This window comes from Coturnix japonica, chromosome 16 (genome assembly GCF_054131305.1).
Source record: "Coturnix japonica strain WE chromosome 16, WE-NBRP24, whole genome shotgun sequence".
In the NCBI taxonomy this organism is placed as follows: domain Eukaryota; kingdom Metazoa; phylum Chordata; class Aves; order Galliformes; family Phasianidae; genus Coturnix; species Coturnix japonica.
This window is the reverse complement of record NC_140678.1, coordinates 8,379,589-8,406,094: the sequence shown is the minus strand read 5'-3', so window position 1 is coordinate 8,406,094 and position 26,506 is coordinate 8,379,589. Positions and strand designations below refer to the sequence as shown.

At 42.5% G+C, this 26,506-nt stretch overlaps 1 protein-coding gene across 6 annotated transcripts in view; it reads left to right on the top strand.

Moving 5' to 3' along the window:
* LOC146758237 (receptor-type tyrosine-protein phosphatase T-like) overlaps window positions 1–26,506 on the top strand; it is a 264,795-nt gene that overhangs the window by 37,817 nt on the left and 200,472 nt on the right. For 5 of the 6 annotated variants that reach the window (XM_085517409.1, XM_085517410.1, XM_085517407.1 and 2 more), the window contains 2 exons: window positions 1,641–1,725; window positions 3,018–3,238. In XM_085517409.1, the coding sequence (XP_085373535.1) occupies window positions 3,115–3,238 (124 nt within the window). In that variant the 5' untranslated portion in view covers window positions 1,641–1,725; window positions 3,018–3,114. Of the gene's footprint in view, window positions 1–1,640; window positions 1,726–3,017; window positions 3,239–11,577; window positions 12,388–26,506 lie in introns of those variants that run through there. The other variant, XM_085517411.1, reaches the window with a different exon arrangement.

The window sequence follows — 26,506 nt, the reverse complement described above, 5'->3', positions numbered from 1 at the left end:
CCCTCTGACATTATTGAAGCCTAAATAGAAGGATGTAGAGCTAGTATTTGTTATGCTACATCAGCCATAACATACTTCCTGTACCAAAACAGTCTCATAGTCTCTGATGTTCAAAAGTAAGCAATGTCAGGGAAACAAAGACAAGCCCATCACTTGGGGACTTGTTTTATTAGCCTCCTCTAGCTAAATACTCCCTGAGCTACATCTGGAGCTTGTCTGCAATTAGGAAATAACTATGTCTGCTGTGTTGAGCAAATCAGGAGAGAAGCTCTCAAAACAAGTGAGCAGTGGGTTATGCCTAAGCTGGGGATATTTAAGGCAGAATCCTGAAGTTCACATTCAAGCACGGAAAGTGAATGACGTGGTAACTTTCTGGTGTGCAATCCTACACCCTGGTCAGAAAGGTGACTGAAAGCAGCCCTCTGTGGGTTTGCTGATGGAAAAGCTGAGTTACCAGACTTTGATCCATAATCAGCACCATTATTCACTGAGACGGTTGGGATGGCCCATGTTAGAGTCAGGCAGTCTCTAATCTTTAAGTAGGAAGTTTGCAAAGCCTTGGATCAGTTACATTCTGAGTAGGAATAAGCTCTGTTTTTTTGTGGGGATTGAATATCAGTAAGACTCCACCAGCAGGGCTCCCCCTTGCTCCCACAGTGAGGGGGTGTCCACAGCTCTGTACCTTTTCCCACATTTCATGGTGTCAATGTGGAGTTTTTAACAATCAGCAGCACTTAAGTTAGCTAAGAGGCAGGCAGTGTGTTGGCACTGCCAAGAATGTCAGCAAGCAGTTTGTGGCCACCCCACATAATTGACACATCAGTGCGTTATTCAGAGTTTGCTCCGTACAAACTGTTAAACAATGAGTTAGGATTGCCAGCAAGGATAGTCAGTTTGGGAGTATGAAAATGTGTGCATCAGCATCTCTAAAATAAGAGAAGAAGAAGCAGCTTTGAGTCTGGGAAAGATTTACAGGTAGGCAGCACCCACTTGCTTTAATTAAGACTGAAAGAGAAGAGCTGAAGGTGACCTGTAGGGGTATAAATGAAGCTGGTGTGTGTAGTAGCAGAATAGGGATTAAAAGACCTGAGGAAGGGAACTGACTATCAGTGTTTGCTAGTGAGGAAGAGGAACCCGCAGCTTTTGGATGAGTACAGAGCTCTTCACTATTCAGTAAGAACCCAAACAGATTGAATGCAGTTTCCTCCTTTCTGGCTAAACAAAGACTGATGGAATATTGCAATAAACTTCAGCCTTTTACTGCTTTAGTCAGTATAAAATTATAGAGAACAGGTCAGCCCTGTGAGTGCAGAGGAAATAGGTCAGGGGTAAAGCATATGAACAATAGCATCTCCATTTTCATAAGATATATTATTCCTGTTTTGAGGCAGATTCTGGTCTTTGTGAAGTGCCAGAGGGCATCTGTTGTGAACTCTGGAACAGGTAGATGAATGGTGGCTGAATTTAACTAATATAAGGAAGCCTTCATTAACTAATGAACTGAATAATTACAAAGAGAAACTGAGCTTGAATAACTCAGCTTCTCCTCTGAAAAGAAGAACAATGGCATGGAAATCAAATAACATACTCCTTACGTGGGAATAAATTTCTGGCCAATCAGTCCTTGATTTGTTTTCCAGGTTGTACCCGTGCTGGCAAGCTTCATTTCTCATGAGTTGCTGGTAGTTGCTGGCTCTGGGATTCGTGGGTGGTTTATGCCAGAAGGTGAGTCCCAGTCTTGGCATTTGAGCTCTGTGTTCCACATGCAATGTAGTTGTCAGCATTTGGGCTCATGACCTTATTCTGACTGACATATCCTGTCCTATGCCCTGGAAAACCCATATGTGCACAATCCACTGTCAAACAGAGTTCATAGAGAGGACATGTTATTCATATAAACCTTGTTTTGAAATCTTTGGTCTTTGCCCTTTACCTGTTTATCTGTAAGTTTATTTACAAGACTGCTCTGTGTCCATTTGTGTCTAGATGATAAGTGACAAAATCAGATCTCACTTAAGGCTTACACTTGTTTACTTCTAGAAGATGGTGTGATATAGGTGCTAGGAGAGGTGAATCTATTGCAAAACAAAACAAAAATATTTCATTCAAAATTGAGCTTAGATACTTTCTTCTTGTAGTTCAGACTCTTTTACAAGGAATACAAATATGCAATCAGGTAATAGTGCAATCAGTGTCCTAATCAAAGTCAGGGGTCACTTGCTAGATGATCTCTTTGTTTGACACAAGTAGTAGGTGGCCAGATAGATAGTAGAGGACAGACAATTGCTATAGATAAAGAAACAATACAACCAAAATCAATTCAAACTTTTTTACTCTTATGACAGCAATATGAGTCATGCTGAAAAAACCTTCACAGCACACCTTTGTTTTGTTTTTTTTCCCCTGGTAAATGTTTCAAAGGCTGAATATGAAATTTGGGTACAATTATTATTCCATTAAAAATAAAGATGTACTGCATCTGATTTCACTGTGTATCCAAACAGTTTTTAACTTTTTTTTTTTTTTCCAGAACAAAATTGCACCAAGTAAATTTGTGCTAGAAACTTGCACTTTACACAGGAAAGAAACATTATTTTCTGGGCTGAGTGTACAGATGCTGCTGCTTTGGTACACGTGAAGTTCTTTTGTGTTTTATAGTCAAGTGTGTGATTTTTTTTTTTCCACGTGGATGTACTTTTCTTTTGAAATGCCATAAAAATGTATTTTCTCCGCTTCCAAACAAAGATCAACAAGTATGTGATGCACTGACATGTCAGCAGTTACACAGGATAATTTTCCATGAAAAGGATGCTAATTAACTTGAATCAAAATGAATTTGAACTAGAACTTGCCTTCTGGTGGGTGAAGCATGTAACAAAAGTAATAGCCTATGAAAAAATGGGACACGTGTATGAAGGTTTTTCTTTTGTGGTGTGGCACTCAGGAAAATACTCTTCATGTTGTGGAATTTCACGGTGCAGTGGTTGGTAAGTTTCTCTCTATTTCATTCCCCATAGATACTCTTGAAGCAGAACTGCTGAGTCACAGCCTGCACCAGCGACGGAGCTCCTGGTGGGAAGGCAGGGCCTACCCAGGGGAGCTTAAGTGCATGTAATGTGTCTGAGTGATTGGAAGGGCTGGAGCCAAGATCTACCCTTTCCAACACCTCATTTGAGGGTTGGTGGTGAAGGTGAGGATATCTTGTTGGAGATTCCTGTATACCTGAGGCCTTCTCAAAGTAAGTAGCTACTTTTCTTTATTTCTGTGTCTGCTGTGTTTGAGCAAATCCTCACTTGTTGCAGCCTGTGATCTTGCTCCTCTGCTGTTGTAGTTGTGCTTTCTGTTGTGTTACAGCCCTAAATTGTGCTCTTAGTCTGTGGTAGCTCTATGGGCTTTTTCCAGACCTTATTTAAAAACAAATGGAAAATGGGCAAAGTGGGTGTGAGAGTCAGACGAAAAAGTTTGGGTTTCACAGTGTCAACAACATGTATTGCCTCCTTTGGATTCCTTGACAGGTGACAAAAGATCAGAATTTCTATATTCTTCGCTGCACTATTTGTTACAAGGCTATACTACAAAAGGAGAACTGTGGTTTCTTTTTCCTATTTCCATTTCTTTTCTTCCTGTTCATTAAACTTCTCTTTGTAGAACATAGTTTATCAACTGGATGTATATGAAAGGATGCAGCCTTTTCAGTCAGAAATTTGACTCAAGCACTGCTGTTGAGAGGAGAATGCCAGTTGTGCTTGACAACTTAGTACTCTGTTGAGTGTGGAGTAGCTTTTGATTAGTTTTAGTTTTAATGTAGGCATTCTGCAGGTGAGAGGAGGTTCATGTAGAATCAAGGTAAATGTTTTTGAAAGGCTGTTTCATTTGCTCAAGCAGCAATAATAAACTTGCAATTGTTGCATATATATTTCTAGGCAAGTCAGTAATTTGCTTCCAAAGTGATTTGGTTATGTTTGGCCACTCGTAATGAAAAGCCTTATTCTGATTAATCTACAGCACATGTCAATTAATCTCTTGTGTAAGACTGAACTATAGTGCCTAATGTGGTTCTTCAAAGTGATAACCCTCTTATGCTTTGCTAAAAAAGTACTTGTCTTTGCAGTTCTGAAATAGATTAAATTAAATTTCACATTGTTGCTGTGAAGAGAGGAGGTAGGAAGAGCCCAGTCTCATAGAATCATAACTGGAAAGCAGTTTTGCTCTTCATGAACACTCTTGTAACCTCACTGTACTAACGTATGGGCAGAACCTAAAGGAAATGACATAAAATCCAATTTAACTTCAGACTCTTTCATTTTATAAGCAAGAAGAATTTGTGAATCTGCATAGATGCAATTGAACAAAATATGTAATGCAAGCCCTTTTTCATTGACTTAATTTAACCAATTTCAGCCACGTGTCAAATCACATGAGGGGGATGCTCTAGAAACTAGTAAAGTCACAAACCTCTTAACTAATCTTGTTGATGCTAATTTAAATTCTTGTAATAAATTTCTATTATAAAAATATCAGAGGGAAATAGGAAATGCTGGTACATAATGCTCAGGAGATATGAAAACTAGTCTGATTGGCTGGGAAACTTGTGCCTTTCAAAATTCCACACTTACGAGCAGTCCTATGAATGTTTTGGTCAGTTGCTGGCATTTAATGAAACCTGCAGAATTCATGGCATCTCTAAGAGTCCCACATTGCATTAGTTGATGATGGGGCTTGGGCCAACAGGCTCAGTGTCTCTGGATGATGGATCTCAGGTTGAAAATCACTGTGCTCGCTCACCCTTCTGATCATCCTGGACGTCAGATTCATGGGAAATCAAAGTTGCTTTGTTATGCTCATTTCTGAATGGAAACGCTTTGCATGCCTCTCATGTCTACATCTGGGCTTTGGGTCAGATGCTTTGCACACTCAAGATTTCATTCAGTAGCTGTGGCAGAGTGCATCATGTTAGGTTTTCATTCGTCAGTCCTGGGTGCTTGAAACTGTAAGGAAGAGCCATTCTCACAATATGAGTGAGAAACCTGAAGTTGTGGGGTCCTCAGCGCATCAGCTGCAGCTGACTAGCTAGTTAAAGATAATCTGGTCTTTCTAATTTAAAAATGTAGTGTAAGATGATAAGTTAAAGGGAACACTGTTACGGTTGTACATGACGCTAGAATAGATTTGTCCTCAGTGCTGTTACAAAACAAGTCTCCACAAACAAATTTTAGTGTCTCATTAAAGACTGCTTTATTGAGAGCATAGTGAACAATGGATATTTAAGGTTATTTTTTGAGAGCAGAAATTATTTACGTTTAAAGAAAACTTTGACTTTATTTCTTGACCATCTTAAGCTATAAATCTTAAGCTGTGTTTTACTTGCTCTGTTATTACCAGAAATGCAGTGTAGTAAAACATGAAGTACTCAAAAAAAACCCCGCAAACATTATTGAAGTCTTATATGGGCACTTAATGTTGAAACATCTTTACTACCAGTTTATAGACACTTAAAATATCATTGTCCTATAAGGTCAATTGCTCTTGCAACTTCACTAGTGGCAGTTACACTGCCTACCCTGTATTGCATTAAACCTTTGTGTACTTATTTAGAGTCATGTGCTTCTTCCACTTTCAATGCTCTTACATATGTTATAGGAATCAGAACTTTTAAAGCAGGCTTTTAAAAATCGGATGTAACTTTTAAATCATATGTGCCTTCCTTTTGTTTATTTCTAGAGCTGTTAGAGACACAAATGAAAATTCTTTTGTAATATAATTGATGTCTGACTATAACATGAATCTTGTCATATTCAACTTTTACCTCTGTTCTTGTACTTGTATCATTCTGCTCTTTTAGCAGAATTGAAGAGGATAGTGTCTGGTCTTGATAGCTTGGGTACAAAAAGGGATCTATGGCGAGTCCTAAATGAAATCATTTATCTGCTTTAAAACTATACTTCAAGGACTGTTATGCCTTCAGCAGAGATTTGCAGGGGAGGGGAAGAGATCAGAAGGAAAAACTGAAGCGATGGGTCATCATGACATACTTGCGTACAAGCATCAATAAATACACTTCTTAGGGGCAGTTGCTGGTACGTCTTCCTCCCAAATATGAGTACAGAGGTATGGTGTCTGCCAGCACCCACTGGGCAGCTCAACACACAGCTACATGCCACACACACTCAGGAGAATGCACAAAAGGTAATTTGTGTAGGCATAAATATATGTACCGAGAATATAATTCCTTAGGAGCAGGCAAGCTGATTGTTTGATTCAAATTGTTTCTTAATTGAAACACAAAACAGCTCCTCTTTAATCTTCAGAGTACTTGAAATCATGTCTAGCTGGGAATATATGAACAACAGTATATGAACTGCATCTTTGAGGAATGATGTCTCTACTTTTTTCCAGTAACAGATGCCATTTGGATTAACAAATAGGGATTCTCCTCACAGCAGCAGTATCTGATGGGGTTATCAAATTCTCTGAAACTAAAGAGAATGTGACAGTGACATCAATCAGATGTTATTGCTGCACATACAAATTCATTTGCTAGCCCAAGTGGTAGTTCATTTTTGTGCAGCTGGGAAATTCCTTTCAAGATTTGGTAATAGCTCAGCAGTGTGTATGAGTGGATTTGTATACATAAATGACATATATGGGTGCTGTGGCAGCAGTACAAAGCCATACAAATCTGGAGCTGTTTGTTCCTGATTTGAGGCTTTCCATCATCAGAGCTTTGTCTTTTTGGCCTGTGTTAAACATGGGGCGCATAACATCAAGTTGAAACTTGCCGTGGTAGATTCACAGATGTTTCACCTATGTATTTGTTAAATTAAATGTAGGTCTGTAGTGACAAATTTCAGTCTTGATTAAACCTACGTCGGATTATAGTCTGGTGCTGCAGTTTTCACGTTCATTTTGTAGTGGAGTAGGTATCAGGCTTAAAACCTTAACCATAATATTTAGAGGATGTTCAACACTAGACTTCTGTTATAACATTGCCTTTATGGTTTTAAATGGTAATTGCCCTAGTGGCTATTTTATGCACTCAAGTATAAGTGCTCTATATGTGTATAATACCTGGATTTAACAGTTGTCTTTGTTCAGAGCCATATCAGGCATAGCAACAGCTCCTGTGGGTCAAAAGCTTTTGCCTTTTGAATACCCTCCGTGCCTCTCTGAGTTGACCTTCTCTTAGGAAATAGGTTCACAATAGGGCTGAAATGTCCTGCATGCATTTCTCATTTCGTAGTGGAGCATTGCAACTGCTATGTCCTCTTGGGCTTTGAGCTTTGAAGAGCTCCTCTTCCTTATGGCTGCTTTTAGACAAGAAAAAATATGCCAGCAGACTCTATATCTGTGCGTTAGCACTCCATGTACTGCATTCCCTTTCTGGGCTGTTGCATTAATTTCACAGTGTTTTCCAATATCTAGTAGCTCTGAATCAAAAGAATCTTGGTCTTTTCTGTTTCTAGCAGTTCTGGATTTAGAACAGTCTAGAAATTAAACGATGTCCTAATCTTTCCTTAGTGGCAAATGAGGGAAGAGTACTTGTCTGTGTGGGCATGGCCAAATTGTGGCACTGGGACTTACAGTCCTGATGTTAATCCATGGAGAGAACATCCTCCTATCCACACTGTTATTGGGCCATGAGAAATTAGTTTATTATGAACAGGATTTAGGAAAAAAAATTAATGAAGTGTCATTAAAAAAAATATATATATATATATACACACATATATATTTTTTCTTAAAGCACCCTGTAAAGTAAAAGCATGAATTCAGTTTGTTTGTGGAGTCAGAGGCATCTCGATATGTATTCGCACTTGTTAATGAAGGGGGACAGCTGCCTGGAGATGCAGAAATTGTAGTTGAAAGGAACTCTGAGAAACACTTATAAGTGTATGTCTATGTATTTTTAGATAGTCTTTTGTACAGATTTGTATCTATTCACTGTAAGAGAAACGCTATCCTTTTACAGTCTCCATTGAGTGGTATTGGCTTTGAAAGGTATATTCCACCCCTGCTTTGTTCACATATGCACATTATTTCTATTTTAAGGTTTGCTGTGAGTAAAAGCAATCACTGGGTAGGATTCATCTCCTTACAACTATGTCTCTTTAGAGTCAGTGGAGATCACATCAGGACAGTCAGTAGATTCTCGAGTGCAATTCCTGCTATCTTAAAGCAACACTTAAATAGGTCAGATTAATTGTGCCTGAGAGGTTTATTTCTTTCCACTGATTATGGAGGGAGAGTAGATGTTTGTATCACAGTCATCAGCTCTGAAGCTCAGTGATGTGCATCCCACCTGTGGTGTCAGCACAGAGTGGTTCCTGCAGTGAGGTGCTTCCCATCTACTGGCCTCCCGCTCTGCATTTCTGTGGTTCTGCTTTCCTGCACACCAGTATGATTTTTGCCTTGACATTAGAGTTCATAGATGTGAAAATGTAGTCTCCAGATGTTTTAATTCTGCCTGTCAGCACAAGAACCACATTCTAAAACACTTCATTTGACATAATGCATAGGAGAGAAGTGGAGGTGCTGTAGGAGACTTTGTCAAATGGGTCCTTTGCTGTTACAACTAGGGCAAGTTAGCCCTGTTTTGAGCATGGTTGGATTATGCAACCTCCAAAAGCCTCTTCCAGTCTGGTTAATTCTATGACTCTTCATCCAGAGTTTTTCAAATTCATGGTTATTAGTGGCAGGTTTTAAGTCGGGCAATCTGTCTTTTAACAGGTCATAACATAGCAGCCAGTCTTGGGCCTGTACCTTGCTATCTGACCTATTCCTGGGGCTGGATGAGGAGAGCTGCCTGGATTTTCTCCATGAAGTTAGGCAGGATCTTCTGTAGGTACTCAGCAGAGCATTGCTTGGCAAACTTTTTTCCCCCTTTCCTTCCTCTACAAAGAATAAGTATATAGAATAAAGTGAAAGAAGATATTTTTCTGTTCTGCTAAGGCAATTTTGTAAGACTTGGCGTGAGTATCCTGGGAGTCTAAGCTAAAGATGGTGAACATATAGAAAAGCCCAGGAGGAAGCACAGAGTTTTAGTTTTCAAACCTTACTCTTGGATTGCTACAGTAATGTAATGAAAGGCCATTAAATGAGCTGAAGTTATTAAACCCTAAAGGTTACAGAGTCCTATTGGGGGCCACATTCAAAATGTAATTAAACCAAGTCCAGATATTTTAATTTCTAGCTGGAGATTTACACAACATAAGTAGATTCTTCTTCCAATTCTAAACTTTATTGAAAATAAGCTTGTTAATTTGTTTATTTCTCTTTAGCAGTAACTGAATAGACATTGTTTAGAGCCACTTGGCTCTAGTAAAACAGCAGGTACCAGTATCAAAGAGTCATGGTTCAAATCAGATCATGTATCTGGGAAAACAGATGCTTGCACTCTGCTATTAAAGTCTCACTCCCCCAAAACCATGTAGTCTGCAAATGGTTATCCATTCTGATCCTCCAAGGCTCTCCCTGCCTGTTGTTCCAGATGGTCCATTGCTGGTATAATGCTCTCCATTACAGTGTGTGAGAGAACAATGGTCCTAGAACTGTTAATTCTGCTTATTAGGAATATAGGATTACACTTATAAGAGGTTGTTTCCATCTAAAACATTCCGATTTCATTGTAAAATGAACTTGAGTGAGTTTAACTCTTCAAGAACACTATCTTTAAAAAACAAAACACAAGAACAACAACAACAAAAAGTTCACCAAACATGAACACCACCGAGAAAAATCCTTAAAACAAGCCAAAATCCAAAACCAAGGACATATCTTTATGGATTTGACTTGGCTTCCTATTGCTGGATTGGCTCAGCTTTTAGTAGTCCCTTCTCTCCTTCTGTCTGACTAGCTGCTCTTCTCTGAAGGAGTCGGATTGGCTCTGCTATCTATTTTCCTCAGGGAGAAAGCTGGCATGTGGTTCAGGTGCCTTGTGCTGCAGTTTGCAGGTCTGTGCTGGAAAGCTGACTCTTGAGATGACCTGGGTGAAAAAGAAGACGTCACTCCCTCTGCCCCACATCAGTTTATTTCTTGGACTAATTCTGTGACCTGTTTGGGCATTGTGACTCCAAACAAGTTTATTCATGAAACACATCTTGAGTGTGTCCTGTGACTGTCTTGGAGCTGGGAAGATGATTTGAGGGGGCAAGAAGCCAGCAGTCTGCCTTGGTGAGTTGTGCGCACACTAACTAGGGTTTGAGTGACCTGGAATAATCAGGCACTGGCAAGGTATACCTGGGTGCTGTGAAAAGGTGTGGATTAGAATTCTTAAGGTGAGGGGAGACTCAGTCCTAAAACTCGCTCCTTGGTTGTTTGTCTTGACTGTTGGAGGCAACGGGCTGGCACTGAAAAAATGCTTAAGTTTTAAATTCAGAACAAAAACCTGCAGCAAGCCAAATCACCTTATTTAGAACTTACTAATTGCTTATAACTTTGCTACATCAGTGAAGACATTAGTTAGAAGCAATTGTGGGGCAAGGAGGAAGATAAGAACATGTTTTTAAGACTGTCTTAATATTCAGTCGTACTAAACAAGGTTGCTATGCTTGAGACAACAAGAGTAGAGGAGAACTGCTGAGAATTGCTCTCCTGCTGGAAGGTGTTTGTGTTTGGAAGTACAAGCACTCTGCCCAAGAGACAGCGGGCTGCAGGCTGGCGTAAAAGCTGCTTCAAGGACAGAATCCAGTGAGAATGGTTTGTATGCAGGTGGAGGAGAACATGAACCTTGGGCACCACTCTCCCTTTTTTGTTTTGTTTCTCTACTCTGATAGGGTTGTGTAGGGCTGGGCTTCTTAGAGGAGTAACTGTATTAAAGACAGCAATTCCTGAAAAGGTCAATTTAGGATACCTTCGTCTTGATCGGTAAACAGACAAAAAAATAGATGTGTGAGTTTTGCACTTGAATCTCGATGAGCAGGAGGCATGTGGTAATGTGTGAGAAGAGCCTCAATGTGCAGAGCAGCCCAGAGAGACCAGTTCAGCAGCAGATCGGGATGTGGGAGTCAGACAACGCTCCCACATTAATTAATGAGGTGAGGAAATAGAATCACATGTTTTCCAAGTTTGTTCTCCAGAGAAGATTTATCTGGAAAAGCTTCTGTGTTGATTTAATGGAGATGTGCACACTATGAGGTGTTTGTATGAACAGTTCTGAGCTATTTGGATGCATGTCCCAAAAGCAGAGTAGGGCAAGCGGTGAGAAACTTCTCCCCTGCTTTTTTATTTGCTTACCTTATTTCTCACTGAACGAAGGTGCATTGGGTCTGAGGGCAGTGTCTGAGCCAGTTATTCCTCTGTCCTTCCGGGGTACAGTGCCAGTCCCTGCCTGTTCCCTGCCGGGTGTTTCCTGAGGGAAAACTGAATGAGGAGTGGGGAGTGAAGAACCTGTTTCCCCCAGGAGAGCAGCTCAGGGATTTGTATTGAAACAGGCCAATGATTGAGCTTAGTCCTTAACCAAAGTGTTAATGCTGGCAGCTTGCCTGCACAGTATAAAAAAAGAAGTAAAAAAAAAGGTAGGGGGAAGGATGAGGGTGAAGATGTGGATGGAAAAGAAAACACAGCAGCCTGTACAACCCATGCAAAAGAGACAAAATGAATGTGCTACAAGGAAGGCAAGCTTCCTGGGTGAGGTCAGAATGGAGAGGGGAGCAGGTCACAGGCACAAGCTTGAGAAGGTTAGCTTTGAAAAGCACTCCAATGGCTTTTTTCTGTGCTAGGGAGCAGCAGCTGTTGGTTGTGCCTCTGCTGAGATTGAATTTTGATCTACTTCAAGCTGCAGTAAAAAAGATGCAATATCCTCTGCAAAATGCCTGCTGAGCACAGAGCTGGGTTTGTAGGGATTGCATGGGTAGATCAATCTATTGGCTTATTAGCTAAAATGATCAGGAATTGCATCACAATGGACTATCGATGTCCCATAGCAGCTGATGGCTCTGAATTCTCATCTCTTCTCTTTGAATATCTATTTTATGTATGTATGTATATGTATATACATACATACATGTATATAAATATAAATTTAAGTTTCTTCATAAATTTTTAGGATACAGTGCACTCGTACCTTGTAACAATTGTATCTTCTGAGATAATTGTGCCCTTAATTTTTTCTGCTGGTTGTTTCTTCTAGGCTTGCCATCTGTGGGACTGGCAGTCCTCAGTGGCTTCAAACATCCCAGTGAAATTTGATCTGATCTTTCCTTTTTCTTTGTCTAAACAAGCATGGTCTAAACTAGTTGGTTCAGGGTGCGTGGCACACAGAGCATGCTTGACTGAGAGTTTCCAGGAAGGGTGAGGATCCTTATGAGGAAAATCCATTCTCTTCAGTGAAAGCTGCCTTCAGAGCCTGGGAGCCCTGGGACAACTGCAGCCGTGCCTTGCAGTAATCTGGTAAGCAAGAGAAAGATGAGGCTGATTGGAAAATAAACCGAAATGATACAATATTTGCAATGGATAGCTTTCCTCCTGTCTCTGCATATATTGAAAGTTTGTGCTATTTGATGATGCCTCTCCTTTCCCTACCAAATGTTTTACTGTTTTGCTGCTTGCTCTGAAGCTCTAGCAGAGACCTGCTGTGGTACGTAACTTCTAATCTGAGGGTCAGCAGGTTGGGCTCATTCAACAGCAAACTCTGTGGTCACTAAAGTGTCACTGATGCCATGTCCCGAGATACATCCCAGTAAGGTTTTCCAGAAGTGAAAAGATGACAGTTCTGACAAAGGCCGATGAAGTGGGAATTATCAAAGCAATGTAAAAGGGGAGTGTGTTCAATGAAGAAAAGAGAAGTTTCCTTTTGGGATTGGGGGAAAGGACTGAAATGAAATGAAGCTTTCTTGTAAATATTATAGAGAAACTCTTTGCTGGCTTGGCTGAAAGACAAAGTTAGCATGAAGTAAACCGGACAATGAATTGTACAGACAGTTGGATAGGCAGGCCTTGGATTTCTTCATAAAGACCATTTCCTGTGTGTTGTTAATCCTGTTGATTTAAAAACAAAACAACAACAAAAGGTTTCCTTAATTGTCCAGAAGTTTGCTGGACCCAAACCTTGATGGTTATTACGTATTTTCCACAGATTGCACAAATCTAAGTTTAGTTTGGATGTCATTCTAGCTGACTCTTTTTCAGCCATGCAGTGGAATTTGAATGTGGGTTATTATAGTGGGTCCCTTTTTCCTTTACTGACAATTTTCCCAGCGGTGTAATCAGTCTGTGATAAGTTTTGATTCTGCGTTAACTCTTGTGAGATTGTTTTTATGGATTCATAAGGAATCAGACCTTTGGAACCTGCGTTAGCAGAACAGAAAAACTTTTCCTCTTGTCCTCTGGATGCAGAAACGTCGTGTCACCTAGAAAAAGTGACACAGTAATCACAAGCTGAATGTGAATTTGCAGAAGAGGGCTGTTGTATGGTCCTTAGCTTAGAACTGCATGATGCTTCTTTAGAAGGGAGACCCTGAGGAGGCGTTCAAAATGGAGTACTTGATATGCTTCATGTAAAAACCAATGCCTTAGTGGAAATCATGTGTTGCATTTTAATATTTATGGTTTTGCTAAGGGAGAGGAGAAAAAAATAATCCAGGTTGCTATTTCTAAATGAGTTCTAGCAGTGACCCATACAGTCCACCTTCTTCTTTTACACAGGCACACAAGGGATCTCTCACAGTAAAGAGTGCTAAGTTTGCATGCTTAAATTTAAAATCCTGCTTAAATAGAGTTTAACTAAGACCTTAACTCTCTTGACATTAGACCTAATAATTATTAGGCAAAGCAAGTACTGTCTTTTATTAAACTAATGGGTAGAGTTGGAAGGAAAAAAAAGACAAGCTCCTGGGTGTAAAAGAATTTGTCTTTTTTTTTTTTTTTTTTCCCTCAACATCTCTTAGCGAGAGGTGGGGAGAATGAAGTATTTTCTCTTTCCATTCAGTGCTTTTCTTGCCCATGTCCTTGATTGACCATAACTCTGTTATATACTACATTATGAACTATTGCTGTTCTGTGGTTGTGTGATTAAAAATGAGAGAGGTCCTATTGGGGGAAGCTGCAGTCTGACTGGGACTAGACTCCATGGTGAGGTGCAGTAAGCAAAGGAGCAGCATCCGGAAGAGACAGTGAAAAAAGCATGTTTACAAAGGCCAGTTCTCCATGTGGTTTTGGTTTTGAAGACCAAGTACGTAATGCAGTAAGCTTCAGAAGCTATCAGCAGCTTCTCCTAGCTGACAATTCAGGTACTGGGGATAAAAGAAGTGATTTTGAAGGAACTGATGAAACTTGTGAGGTTACATGTTAACATCCAGTAGATGTGAGCTCCCAATTGCCAAGCTGGCCTCTGTGTTCTTTCATTTTTTGAGGCCTGTGGCAGATGTAGGAAAACATGAGGAATTCTGACCTGTGAATTAGGTTGGGATCTTTAATTAGGCAGGGAACACTTAGGAAAAAAATTGGCCTGAATGGGGATTTTTGAGCAATGAGCTGATTTGAGAGGTTCAGGTTTGATATCCTGCCAACTAAAGTTTTGCATTAATACTCAGGCCTCTCTTGCTGCGTGAAGTAGGATGGAATCTGTTTGGGTTTGCCCAGTTTAGCAACATTTTAACTGGTACAAAGCACATATAAACTGTCTGCAGGCTGCTCAGTGTCCCTGACTCATGCTGGATACAAGCAGCAGTTAAAGTTACAGCATCCCATTCTCCAGCTATGCCTGGTCTAACAGGGCAATATCTGCTTGAGACTAAGAATGGTGTGGGTCTTCCTGGCCAGTTGGAAGAAAGCTTTAGCACGCAAGCCTGGATGTGGAAACAGTCTCGTCTGCAAGAGTCTCATTTCCATTGTTCTGAGACCTCATTTTCTATAATGATGTGGAAACACTGCTAATGAATTTCAATTCATGTTCATCAGATCTCTTGGATTTGATCAAATATAGGCAGGTCTAGTATAAGACTCAGTAAAAGGGGATTTAGTTTCTCAATAGCAGGAGTTATGTTCTCTCTATTGCCCTGTATTATCCAGCATCAGAACTAAGCTTGGTAGAGCCTGTTGCAAAGGTGGAATGTGCTTAGCTTAAAAACTAGGTCATGGTCTGAGTAGGCAGTGATTAATATCAGGGTTCAGACCATGTGTAACCCATTTCTGTGAAATATTTATATTCTCAAGAAGGATTTTATCATGGGAGGATTTCCCAGCAGGTTAGGCATATACCAATGTAGCCTTCATTTTTCATGCTGTGATTTAACTGGGTCTATTCAAGAAATGAGTAATTGCTACATCATTGTGATTTTTTGCTTTATCTTAGAACTGCAAGTTTACCTGTTGCCTACAGGGTTCTAATATGAACCTGGTGAACCACGAACGAAATGCTGTTTTGGAATGTAGCTGAAATTAAATCTTGATGTGGATCCTTTGCATGATTTCTAGAATAATGTTCTGCAGGGTATCCCATAACACTGCTGTGATTCTAACACTTGCCTTTAAGAATGTTTCCAACAGCATCCCTAACAGCGACTGGGAATCACTGTATGTTTTCATCTGAGATGTGTACTGACAAAACTTTTAGAAGAGTGTTTTGAGAATGTGATCATTTTCTATCACTTCTATTTTCTTGGAGTGTTTGCTGCTAACTGTGATCATAAACATAATAATAAGAAAGCAAGAGGATGAAAACTGAGACACAGGCAAGATCCACGTACTCTACCTGGTGCTAGTATTGCCTCGCTATGAGAATCATTGTTCTCATCAGCCACAGAAAATGTAGTTTAGTTTTGTCTTCTCAAGCTTATCTACTTTACGCAAGCAGCTCTAAGACACCAGGCTCTGTCATGCCTGGTATGCCTGGTAGATAAGTCTACTTCATGCAGTCATTTAAATTACAGTGCTTATCCCTTTCATAGCATAACGAGTCGTTTTTTCATCTTTGAAGTGCTTTCAGACTGTTTGCTCTTAGTTCACCTAACACCTGAGAGACAGTGACTGAGAAACGGAGGTTAAGGGGCTTGCTTCAGGCACAGAAACAGTTGGTGTCTGGGCTAAATTCAGGTTTCTGTACACTTGATTCCCATTCCAGAATTAGGAGCCTCCATTTAAAAGCCAACTAAAGCTTATATCTCCTTTTTGTTTCTTTACTTTTTTAAAGGGTAAAAACTATTTTGTTGCTCCACTGCAGCAACGCTAATGCAAGTTTTAATGTGGTAGCTGTAAGAAGGTATTTGTTACAGGTGACAGCTTAGAGTTTCTCATAATGACAGCTCCACACAAATAATAATCCAGTAGTTCTGTGTTAGGGTTGTCCGATGGCAACAAAATTCTGAGAATCAAAGGTATGGATGTAATTAGGAATCTTGCTAATGATTCTGTGCGTTTTTGTTTTTTCCTTCTCAATGAAATGAGATTCACACAGATTAATTACTACCTGCTATAAATAAACCCTGAGAATGGCAATCTGCATCGCAGTGGCAGAGGGTAGCTGCCATTTAATATATCACAGCTTTCCACACACCTGTTCACCCGGTACTGTTTCTATGGCAACTACACTGTCACGGTTTGAACTAAAAATCCACCTGCGTCCGTGACAGGGGCCGTGGGCCCCGGAGGGGCCCTAGGCCGAAAGGAAAAAGTTAATTAGGAAAAGAAAACAGCGGCAACGATCTAAGGAGGCACACTTATTTACTAAATACTATATCGAAATACAGGATAACACAATATAATACAATATAATTGAAAATTGAGCTAACGAATCAAGCGAAATAGGAGAGAGAATGAGTCCCGTAACCGAGAGGCCTACTGTGAATCTAGGCGAACGGCTGAAGGCTCCCACACACTGCCCTGAACGCCAGAACTCGAAAGACGTCAGTCTGTTCTGCGACTGAGTTAATATAGAGTCCAGGTCCCGTGACCCATCGTGTTGTTCCCTGGGAGATGTAGTCTTCTTCTGTAAGTTGCAGATTCAGTAAAATTATTCATGCTTAATATGATGTTATGATGTGGAATACTGATAGCAAAAATTACAAAATTATTAAACCATGACATTCCACCCCTTATTCTACATCATTACATTATGTTTATACATACATACACACTCATATGTATAATTGTGAATAATCAGCAACCTTATTTTTCTCAACAATTTATATTTCTTCCATACAAATCCCTAAGTTGAGAACAAAACTCTATAACCTAACCTACTATTTATTAATTTTGAGAAAATGGCAAAACTGCCAGAAAAAGGAAAACATGTCAGCGGTAGAGGGGAAAGGCAGCGCTAGTAGGGCGTCCCCCACATCAAGGTGCACTCATCCTTTCCCAGCCACCACAGCAGATTTCCTTTTGACTTATACTTCTTTCCATGTGTGCTCTACACATGCATGGCCAGTGCAGGATATAGAGTCCAGATGGAAAACTTGCTTACAGAATGCCTAATTAAGGTATATAGAGAAAAAGTGTTTCCTTAACATTAATCCACTCTATCTTAAGTCCTATACCTAATTGAACTATTCTGTACCTAATTGAAATATTTTCTGAGACTCTACCTATATATCTACAGGAAAATCATTGGCTGCACTCCCCCAACATCAAATTCCCTTGTGGTACACATTGGACATTCCCATTTTTGTCCATCACCCACCACGTGCACCCAGGTCCCTGGGCAAAGACAGTACCCCGGAGAGGTTTGCCCTTTCCAGATGCTGGAAGGACCCAAACCGTCTTTCCCAACACGCTCTTTATGTGTACTACAGGAACCTTATCTCCCTCCACGGTACGTAGGGAGCTGGATTGGTTAGGACCACTACGATTACTAGATCCTTGAGTGTTGACCAACCAGGTGGCTTCTGCTAAATGGTTCTCCCAATTTTTATACGTTCCGCCACCCATTGCTTTCAACATAGTTTTCAACAACCCATTGAATCGTTCAATCTTACCAGAAGCTGGTGCATGATAGGGAATATGGTAAATCCACTCAATGCCATGATTTTTGGCCCAAGTGGTTACAAGGGAATTTTTAAAATGGGTCCCATTATCTGATTCAATTCTTTCTGGAGTGCCATGCCGCCATAGGATTTGCTTTTCCAACCCTAATATGGTGTTTCGGGCGGTAGCATGGGGTACTGCGTATGTTTCGAGCCACCCAGTGGTTGCCTCCACCATGGTGAGTACATAACGCTTACCATTGCGAGATCGTGGCAAGGTGATATAATCAACCTGCCATGACTCTCCATATTTATACTTTTGCCATCGCCCTTCCCCCCAAAAAGGTTTCATCCTCTTGGCTTGTTTAATTATGGCGCATGTTTCACAATCATGAATAACCTGAGCAATAGCGTCCATAGTTAAGTCCACCCCTCGGTCTCTGGCCCACTTATATGTTGCATCCCTTCCTTGATGACCTGAAGTCTCATGGGCCCACCGAGCTAGGAATAATTCACCCTTGTTCTGCCAGTCCAAGTCTATTTGAGCCACCTCAATTTTGGCAGCTCGATCAACCTGATGGTTATTTTTATGTTCTTCAGTAGCCTTACTTTTAGGCACATGAGCATCTACATGGCGCACCTTTACAACAATGTTCCTTATTCGGGCAGCAATGTCTTTCCACAGTTCAGCAGCCCAAACAGGTTTACCCTTTCGTTGCCAATTATCATCTTCCCACTGTTGCAACCACCCCCATAAGGCATTTGCCACCATCCATGAATCAGTATAAAGATGAAGCATTGGCCACCTCTCCCGTTCAGCCACATCTAAAGCCAGCTGAACAGCCTTTACCTCTGGAAATTGACTTGATTCTCCTTTACCTTCAGTGGCCTCTGCAACTTGTCGTGTGGGGCTCCATACAGCAGCTTTCCATCTGCGATGCTTCCCTACAATACGACATGATCCGTCTGTGAATAGGGCAAATTTCTGTTCGTTTTCTGGTAGCTCATTGTATGGTGGTGCCTCTTTAGCACGTGATACCTCTTCTGTAGGTGGTATTTCAATTTTTTTACTCTCAGGCCAGTCCATGATCACTTCTAGAATTCCAGGACGGATGAGTTTTCCCATTCGAGCTCGTTGAGTAATTAATGAAATCCACTTACTCCAAGTGGCATCAGTAGCATGATGGGTGGAGGGAACCTGTCCTTTAAACATCCAGTTTATTACTGGCAAGCGAGGTGCTAGAAGAAGCTGAACCTCTGTCCCAACTACTTCAGAAGCAGCCCGAACCCCCTCATACACGGCTAAGATCTCCTTCTCAGTCGGAGTGTAGCGCTCCTCAGACCCTTTATATGCTCGACTCCAAAATCCTAGGGGTCGGCCTCGGGTCTCTCCTGAGGCTCTTTGCCACAAACTCCAGGTGGGACCTTTCTCTCCAGCAGCAGTGTAGAGGATGTTCTTCACATCCTGTCCCGTCCGTACTGGCCCCAAGGCCACGGCACGGGCTATTTCTTGTTTTATCTGCTCAAAAGCCTGCTGCTGCTCAGGACCCCATGAGAAATTATTCTTCTTCCGTGTTACCTGATAGAGAGGGCTCACTATGTGGCTGTAGTTTGGGACATGCATTCTCCAAAAGCCCACTACTCCCAGAAAAGATTGGGTCTCTGTTTTATTTGTGGGCGGAGACATAGCAGTGATTTTGTCAATCACATCTGCTGGGATGTGACGACGTCCATCTTTCCATTTTATGCCTAAGAACTGGATTTCCTGGGCAGGCCCCTTCACCTTGCTGCGCTTAATGGCAAAACCAGCTTTCAAAAGAATTTGGATTATCTGTTTCCCTTTCTTGGAAACCTCTGCTGCTGTATGGCCCCACACCACAATGTCATCAATATACTGCAAGTGCTCAGGAGCATTACCCTGTTCCAAAACAGCTTGGATCAATCCATGGCAAATTGTTGGGCTGTGCTTCCACCCCTGGGGTAAACGGTTCCAGGTATACTGAATACCTCTCCAGGTAAAAGCAAACTGTGGCCTACATTTTGCAGCCAATGGGATGGAAAAGAAGGCATTAGCAATATCAATGGTGGCATACCACCTAGCTTCTTTTGACTCCAATTCATACTGGAGTTCTAGCATGTCTGGTACAGCAGCACTTAATGGAGGTGTGACTTCATTCAGGCCACGGTAATCTACCGTCAGCCTCCATTCCCCACTGGTTTTACACACTGGCCATATGGGGCTGTTAAAAGGCGAGTGCGTTTTGCTAATCACTCCCTGATTTTCTAATTGGCGAATTAGCTTTTGAATGGGGAGCAATGAGTCCCTATTGGTGCGGTACTGCCGTCTGTGAACCACTTTGGTGGCAATTGGTACCTCTTGGTCTTTTACCTGGAGCAACCCCACAGCAGAAGGATCATCTGACAGACCAGGTAAAGTTGACAGCTGCTTAACACCATTTGTGTTTACAGCAGCTATCCCAAAGGCCCATCGATACCCCTTGGGATCCTTGAAATATCCCATCCTAAGGTAATCGATTCCCAGTATACATGGAGCCTCTGGACCAGTCACAATAGGGTGCCTTCGCCAGTTTTTACCAGTGAGGCTTATTTCGGCCTCCAACATAGTCAATTCTTGGGAACCCCCAGTCACTCCATGGATATATATTGGTTGTGTCCCTTGGTGACTTGAGGGCATTAGGGTGCATTGTGCACCAGTGTCCACCAAGGCTTTATATTTCTGTGGTTGAGATGTGCCAGGCCACTTAATCCACACAGTCCAGTATACTCTGTTGTCCCTTTCCCCCCCCTGGCTGGGGGCAGGGCCCCTCTATTGTTTACCTCGTTGACTTGCAGCAACTGGAACTCTCCCCTTCTTGGAAGAGTTCACCTTGGTAGTTGTTTCACCTTGTAATTCTTTCACTCGTGCCTGAAGTGCAGAAGTGGATGAATTACACCACTTCTTCATGTCCTCCCCATGACTACAGAGGAAAAGCAACAAGGCAAGACGTGTAGTCTCATTGTTGATTCGAGGTGACTTATCATCGTCATTTGCTTGAATACGAGGACGTCTCTTTTTAATGGTTGAGATTTTCGATGATACAGGTCGAGAGGAACTCATGTTGTTTAGCTTCCTCAATAGGCGATTGTGGAAATCCTGGTTTCCATCATCTTGTACCACCGTGGATTCATCTACATCAGGCACATTAGCCAATTTGTCAATAATATCATTTTGTGTTCCCTCCACTTCGCTTAACCTTTCCACAATTTTGACAATGGCTGAAGTATACAGATTAACTTCTGTGGCGCTTATAAATAATTCAAGTTCCTGAAGTCTGCCAATTAGTTCATTCACAAAGGGTTTCCTGTCCCCTTTGCCATATACTAATGCAAGTGCACTGGCATGCTTTTCTGGAGCTGCTTTTGTAAAGTCACGCCACATTTGTCGTGGAACGCGGACTGCTTCAGGATCATGTAATTGGTCTGGATCATTACGATTGAACTCGCGGCTGTATAGCATTTCCACCAGAGCATTTTCTCTCAAAAATTGGATACCTTTCTCAATATCAGTCCATTTCTTTCTCTCAGGCTCCAAGTCCCGTTTAAAGGGGAATCTATCTCTTACCGCTATCAACATCCGCTTCCAGAGGGTGTAGGACCGATTTTGGCATGTGCCAATACCTCTGTCCACACGTGGGTCCCTGGAAATGCTACCCAGTTGGCGAGCTTCACTGCCATCGAGCCATGCACTGTTGGCACCATTGTCCCAGCAGCGAAGTAACCAAGTGACCATATTTTCTTTTGGCTGACGTGTGTAATCCTTTCTTAGATCTCGAATTTCACTCAGTTTAAAAGATCGATCAATAATGGTCGTAATACTTTGCTCACCTTTTGCTCTATCAAGAGTCCCAGGTGTTGATGGTGGCAACTGTGTTGATGAGGCTGCCCCATCTACAAGTTTGGACTTGAGAAATTCTCGTAAAGAAAAAGTAGCTTTTGGCTCCTCTTCTGACTCTGACCCTGACCCTGATGCTTGTGTTATTTCCTCCAGGTAACCCTCCTTCTTTTTCCTCTCTCCTAAATTTCTCTGCTCCTCTAACTTCTTCTGCTCCTCTATCATCTTCTGCTCCTCTATCATCTTCTGCTCCTCTATCATCTTCTTATACCCCTCTAACATCCTCTGCTCCTCCAACTTCTTCTGGTCTTCTGACTCCCCCTGCTCCCCTGAGTCTCCTGAGTCCTGCTCTCCTAACTTCCTCCGCTCTTCTAACTCCTTCTGCATTTTCTCTAACTGAGTTGAAACTTGTTTTGTCTTTCGCCCTCTTACAGGGGCAACCAACATTGTATCTGGTGTCCCAGATGGTTGGTCCAATTGGACTACCTGTGCCCCCGGTGGCTGGTCAGATTGGACTACATGTGCCCCTGGTAGTTGGTTAAATACATTCAACTCACCCTGGAGGGCACATAGCTGGTCTCGGAGAGCGTTCCGCTCAAACTGGACGGCACCAAGCTCAGTCTGGAGGCTGTTGTAGTTGGACTGGAGAGTGTTGTACCCGAACCGGAGGACGTTATGCTCGGCCTGGAGGGCAGTGTGCTCAGTCTGGAGAGTGTTGAGCTTGGTCTGAAGAGCGTTATGCTCGGACTGGAGGGCATTATGCTCGGACTGAAGAGTGTTGTGCTCGGTCCGGAGGGCATTGTGCTCAGTCTGAAGAGCGTTATGCTCGGACCGGAGGGCATTATGCACAGACTGAAGAGTGTTGTGCTCGGACTGGAGGGTGTCGCAGTTGGATTGGAAGGCATCATGCTTGGCCTGGAGGGTGCCGCACTCAGACTGGACGGCGTCATACTTGGACTGGAGAGTGTTGTGCTCGGTCTGGAGGGCATTGTGCTCGGTCCGGATGTCACGGGTTAGTTAGATTTACCTATGCCCGTGACAGGGGAAGCCACCCCACGCCCCCCCCCCCGGGGCCCGGAAAGGAGGGGGAAAAGGGGAGTGGGATAAAACAGCGACAATCTAAGGAGGAAAAACTTATTTTACTAAATATGATATCGAAATACAAGATAACACAATATAATATAATTAAGGCTAACAAATCGAACGAAACAGAGAGAGAGAGTCTCCGAAAACCGAGAGGCCTACTGTGAACTCTAGGCGACACGGCTGGAACGCTTCCCACTCTCCAAGCAGTTCGAGAGAAGAAGGAGGGCACTCCAGCCTGGGAACGAGATTATATAGAGTCCTGGTCCCGTGACTTATTGTTACTCCTGTTGTTCTCTGGGATATGTAGTCTTCTTCTGTGGACTGCACATTCAACAGAAGTATCCATACTTGACATGATGTTATGATGTGGAATACTGATAGCAAAATTACAAAATTACAAAACCATGACATTCCACCCCTTATTCTACATTATTACATCATGGTTAATATATACATATATATACATATATATACACGTATGTAAAATTGTGATAGCTAAATAGTAGAATTGCATGTAACATAACTAAATGTACAACTATAATAACTAAAATACACTACACATGCAAACATATATATATATATATAGATACATAAAATTATTGACTGCACTCCCCCAGCATCAAATTCCCTTGTGGCACACATTGAACATCCCCACCCTTCTGCATTACCCACCAAGTGCACCCAGGTCCCTGGGCGAAGACAGTTCCACGGATAGGTTTGCCCTTTCCAGAAGCTGGAAGGACCCAAACAGCTTTTCCCAACATGTTCTTTACATGTATAACAGGGACCTTATCTCCTTCTACAGTGTGTAGGGGGCTAGATTGACTAGGACCATCACGATTGACAGATCCTCTAGTATTGACCAACCAAGTGGCTTCTGCCAGATTCTTCTCCCAGTGCTTAAATGTTCCACCACCCATTGCTTTCAACATAGTTTTCAACAACCCATTATATCGTTCAATTTTACCAGAAGCTGGTGCATGGTAGGGAATATGATAAATCCACTCAATGCCATGATCTTTGGCCCAAGTATTTATAAGAGAATTTTTGAAATGTGTCCCATTATCAGATTCAATTCTTTCTGGGGTGCCATGTCGCCACAGGACTTGTTTCTCAAGACCTAATATGGTGTTTCGAGCAGTTGCATGGGGTACTGCGTATGTTTCAAGCCACCCAGTGGTTGCCTCTACCATAGTGAGTACATAACACTTACCACTGCGAGATCGTGGCAAGGTGATATAATCAACCTGCCACGCCTCCCCATATTTATACTTTTGCCATCGCCCTTCCTCCCAGAGAGGTTTCATCCTTCTGGCTTGTTTAATTATGGCACATGTTTCACAATCATGAATAATCTGCGCAATAGCGTCCGTGGTTAAGTCCACCCCTCGGTCTCTGGCCCACTTGTATGTTGCGTCTCTTCCTTGATGGCCTGAGGTCTCATGAGCCCATCGAGCTAGAAATAATTCGCCCTTATTCTGCCAATCCAAGTCGATTTGAGCCACCTCAATTCTAGCAGCTTTATCTACCTGATGGTTGTTTTGTTGTTCTTCAGTAGCCCGACTTTTGGGCACATGTGCATCCACATGACGCACCTTTACAACCATATTCTTTGTTCGGGAAGCAATGTCCTTCCATAGTTCAGCGGCCCAAACAGATTTTCCCCTCCGTTGCCAGTTATTTCGTTCCCACCGCTGTAACCACCCCCATAAGGCATTTGCCACCATCCATGAGTCAGTATAAAGATACAGCATTGGCCACCTCTCCCGTTCAGCAACATCTAAGGCCAGCTGGACAGCTTTTACCTCTGCAAACTGACTTGATTCTCCCTTACCTTCAGTGGCCTCTGCAACCTGTCGTGTGGGGCTCCACACAGCAGCTTTCCATTTGCGATGCTTCCCTACAATGCGACATGATCCGTCAGTGAATAGGGCATATTTCTTTTCATTTTCTGGTAATTCGTTGTATGGTGGGGCCTCTTTAGCACGTGATACCTCTTCTGCTGGTGATGTTCCAAACTTTTTATCTTCAGGCCAGTCCATGATTACCTCTAGGATTCCTGGACGATTGAGGTTTCCCATTCGCGCTCGCTGTGTAATCAGCGTAATCCACTTGCTCCAGGTGACATCGGTAGCATGATGGGTGGAGGGAACCTGTCCTTTGAACATCCAGTTCAGCACTGGCAGTCGAGGTGCCAAAAGGAGCTGTGTTTCAGTCCCGACTACTTCGGAAGCAGCCCGAACCCCCTCATACGCGGCTAAGATCTCCTTCTCAGTTGGAGTGTAGCACTCTTCAGACCCCTTATATGATCGACTCCAGAATCCCAGGGGTCGGCCTCGGGTCTCTCCTGAGGCTCTTTGCCACAAACTCCAAGTGGGGCCTTTCTCTCCAGCAGCAGTATAGAGGATGTTCTTTACATCCTGTCCAGTCCGTACTGGCCCCAGGGCTACAGCACGGGCTATCTCTTGTTTAATCTGTTCAAAAGCCTTCTGCTGCTCAGGGCCCCATGCAAAATCATTCTTCTTCCGCGTTACCTGATAAAGGGGGCTTACAATGAGGCTGTAGTTTGGAATGTGCATCCTCCAAAAGCCCACTGCACCCAGGAAGGATTGTGTCTCTTTCTTGCTAGTTGGTGGAGACATGGCAGTGATTTTGTCGATCACATCTGCTGGGATGTGACGACGTCCATCCTGCCACTTTATACCTAAGAACTGAATTTCCTGGGCAGGTCCTTTTACTTTGCTTCTCTTAATAGCAAAGCCAGCTTGTAGAAGAATCTGGATTATCTGCTCTCCTTTTGTGAAAACTTCTTCTGCTGTATCGCCCCACACAACAATGTCATCAATGTACTGCAGGTGTTCAGGAGCACCACCCTGTTCCAGTACAGTTTGGACCAACCCATGGCAAATGGTTGGGCTGTGTTTCCACCCCTGGGGCAAACGGTTCCAAGTATACTGAATGCCCCTCCAGGTGAAGGCAAACTGTGGCTTGCATTCTGCGGCCAAAGGAATAGAAAAGAAGGCATTGGCAATGTCAATGGTGGCATACCATTTGGCTGCTTTTGACTCCAGCTCGTACTGGAGTTCCAACATGTCCGGCACAGCAGCGCTCAATGGGGGTGTGACCTCATTTAGGCCACGGTAGTCTACTGTCAGCCTCCATTCTCCACTGGCTTTACGCACTGGCCATATGGGACTGTTAAAAGGTGAGTGAGTTTTACTGATCACTCCCTGATTCTCCAACTGGCGAATCAAATCATGAATGGGGAGCAAGGAATCCCTGTTGGTGCGATACTGCCGTCTGTGCACTGTCTTTGTAGCAATCGGCACCTGCTGCTCTTTTACTCGTAGCAGCCCCACAACAGACGGGTCCTCTGACAGGCCAGGCAAAACAGACAGCTGCTTAATGTTGTCCATGTCTACAGCAGCTATCCCAAAGGCCCATCGATACCCCTTAGGATCCTTGAAATGCCCCCTTCTGAGGTAATCAATACCCAGTATACATGGAGCCCCTGGGCCAGTCACAATAGGATGTTTTTGCCAGTCTTTGCCAGTGAGGCTTATTTCAGCCTCCAGCACAGTCAATTCTTGAGAGCCCCCAGTCACTCCAGAAATATGGATTGATTCTGTCC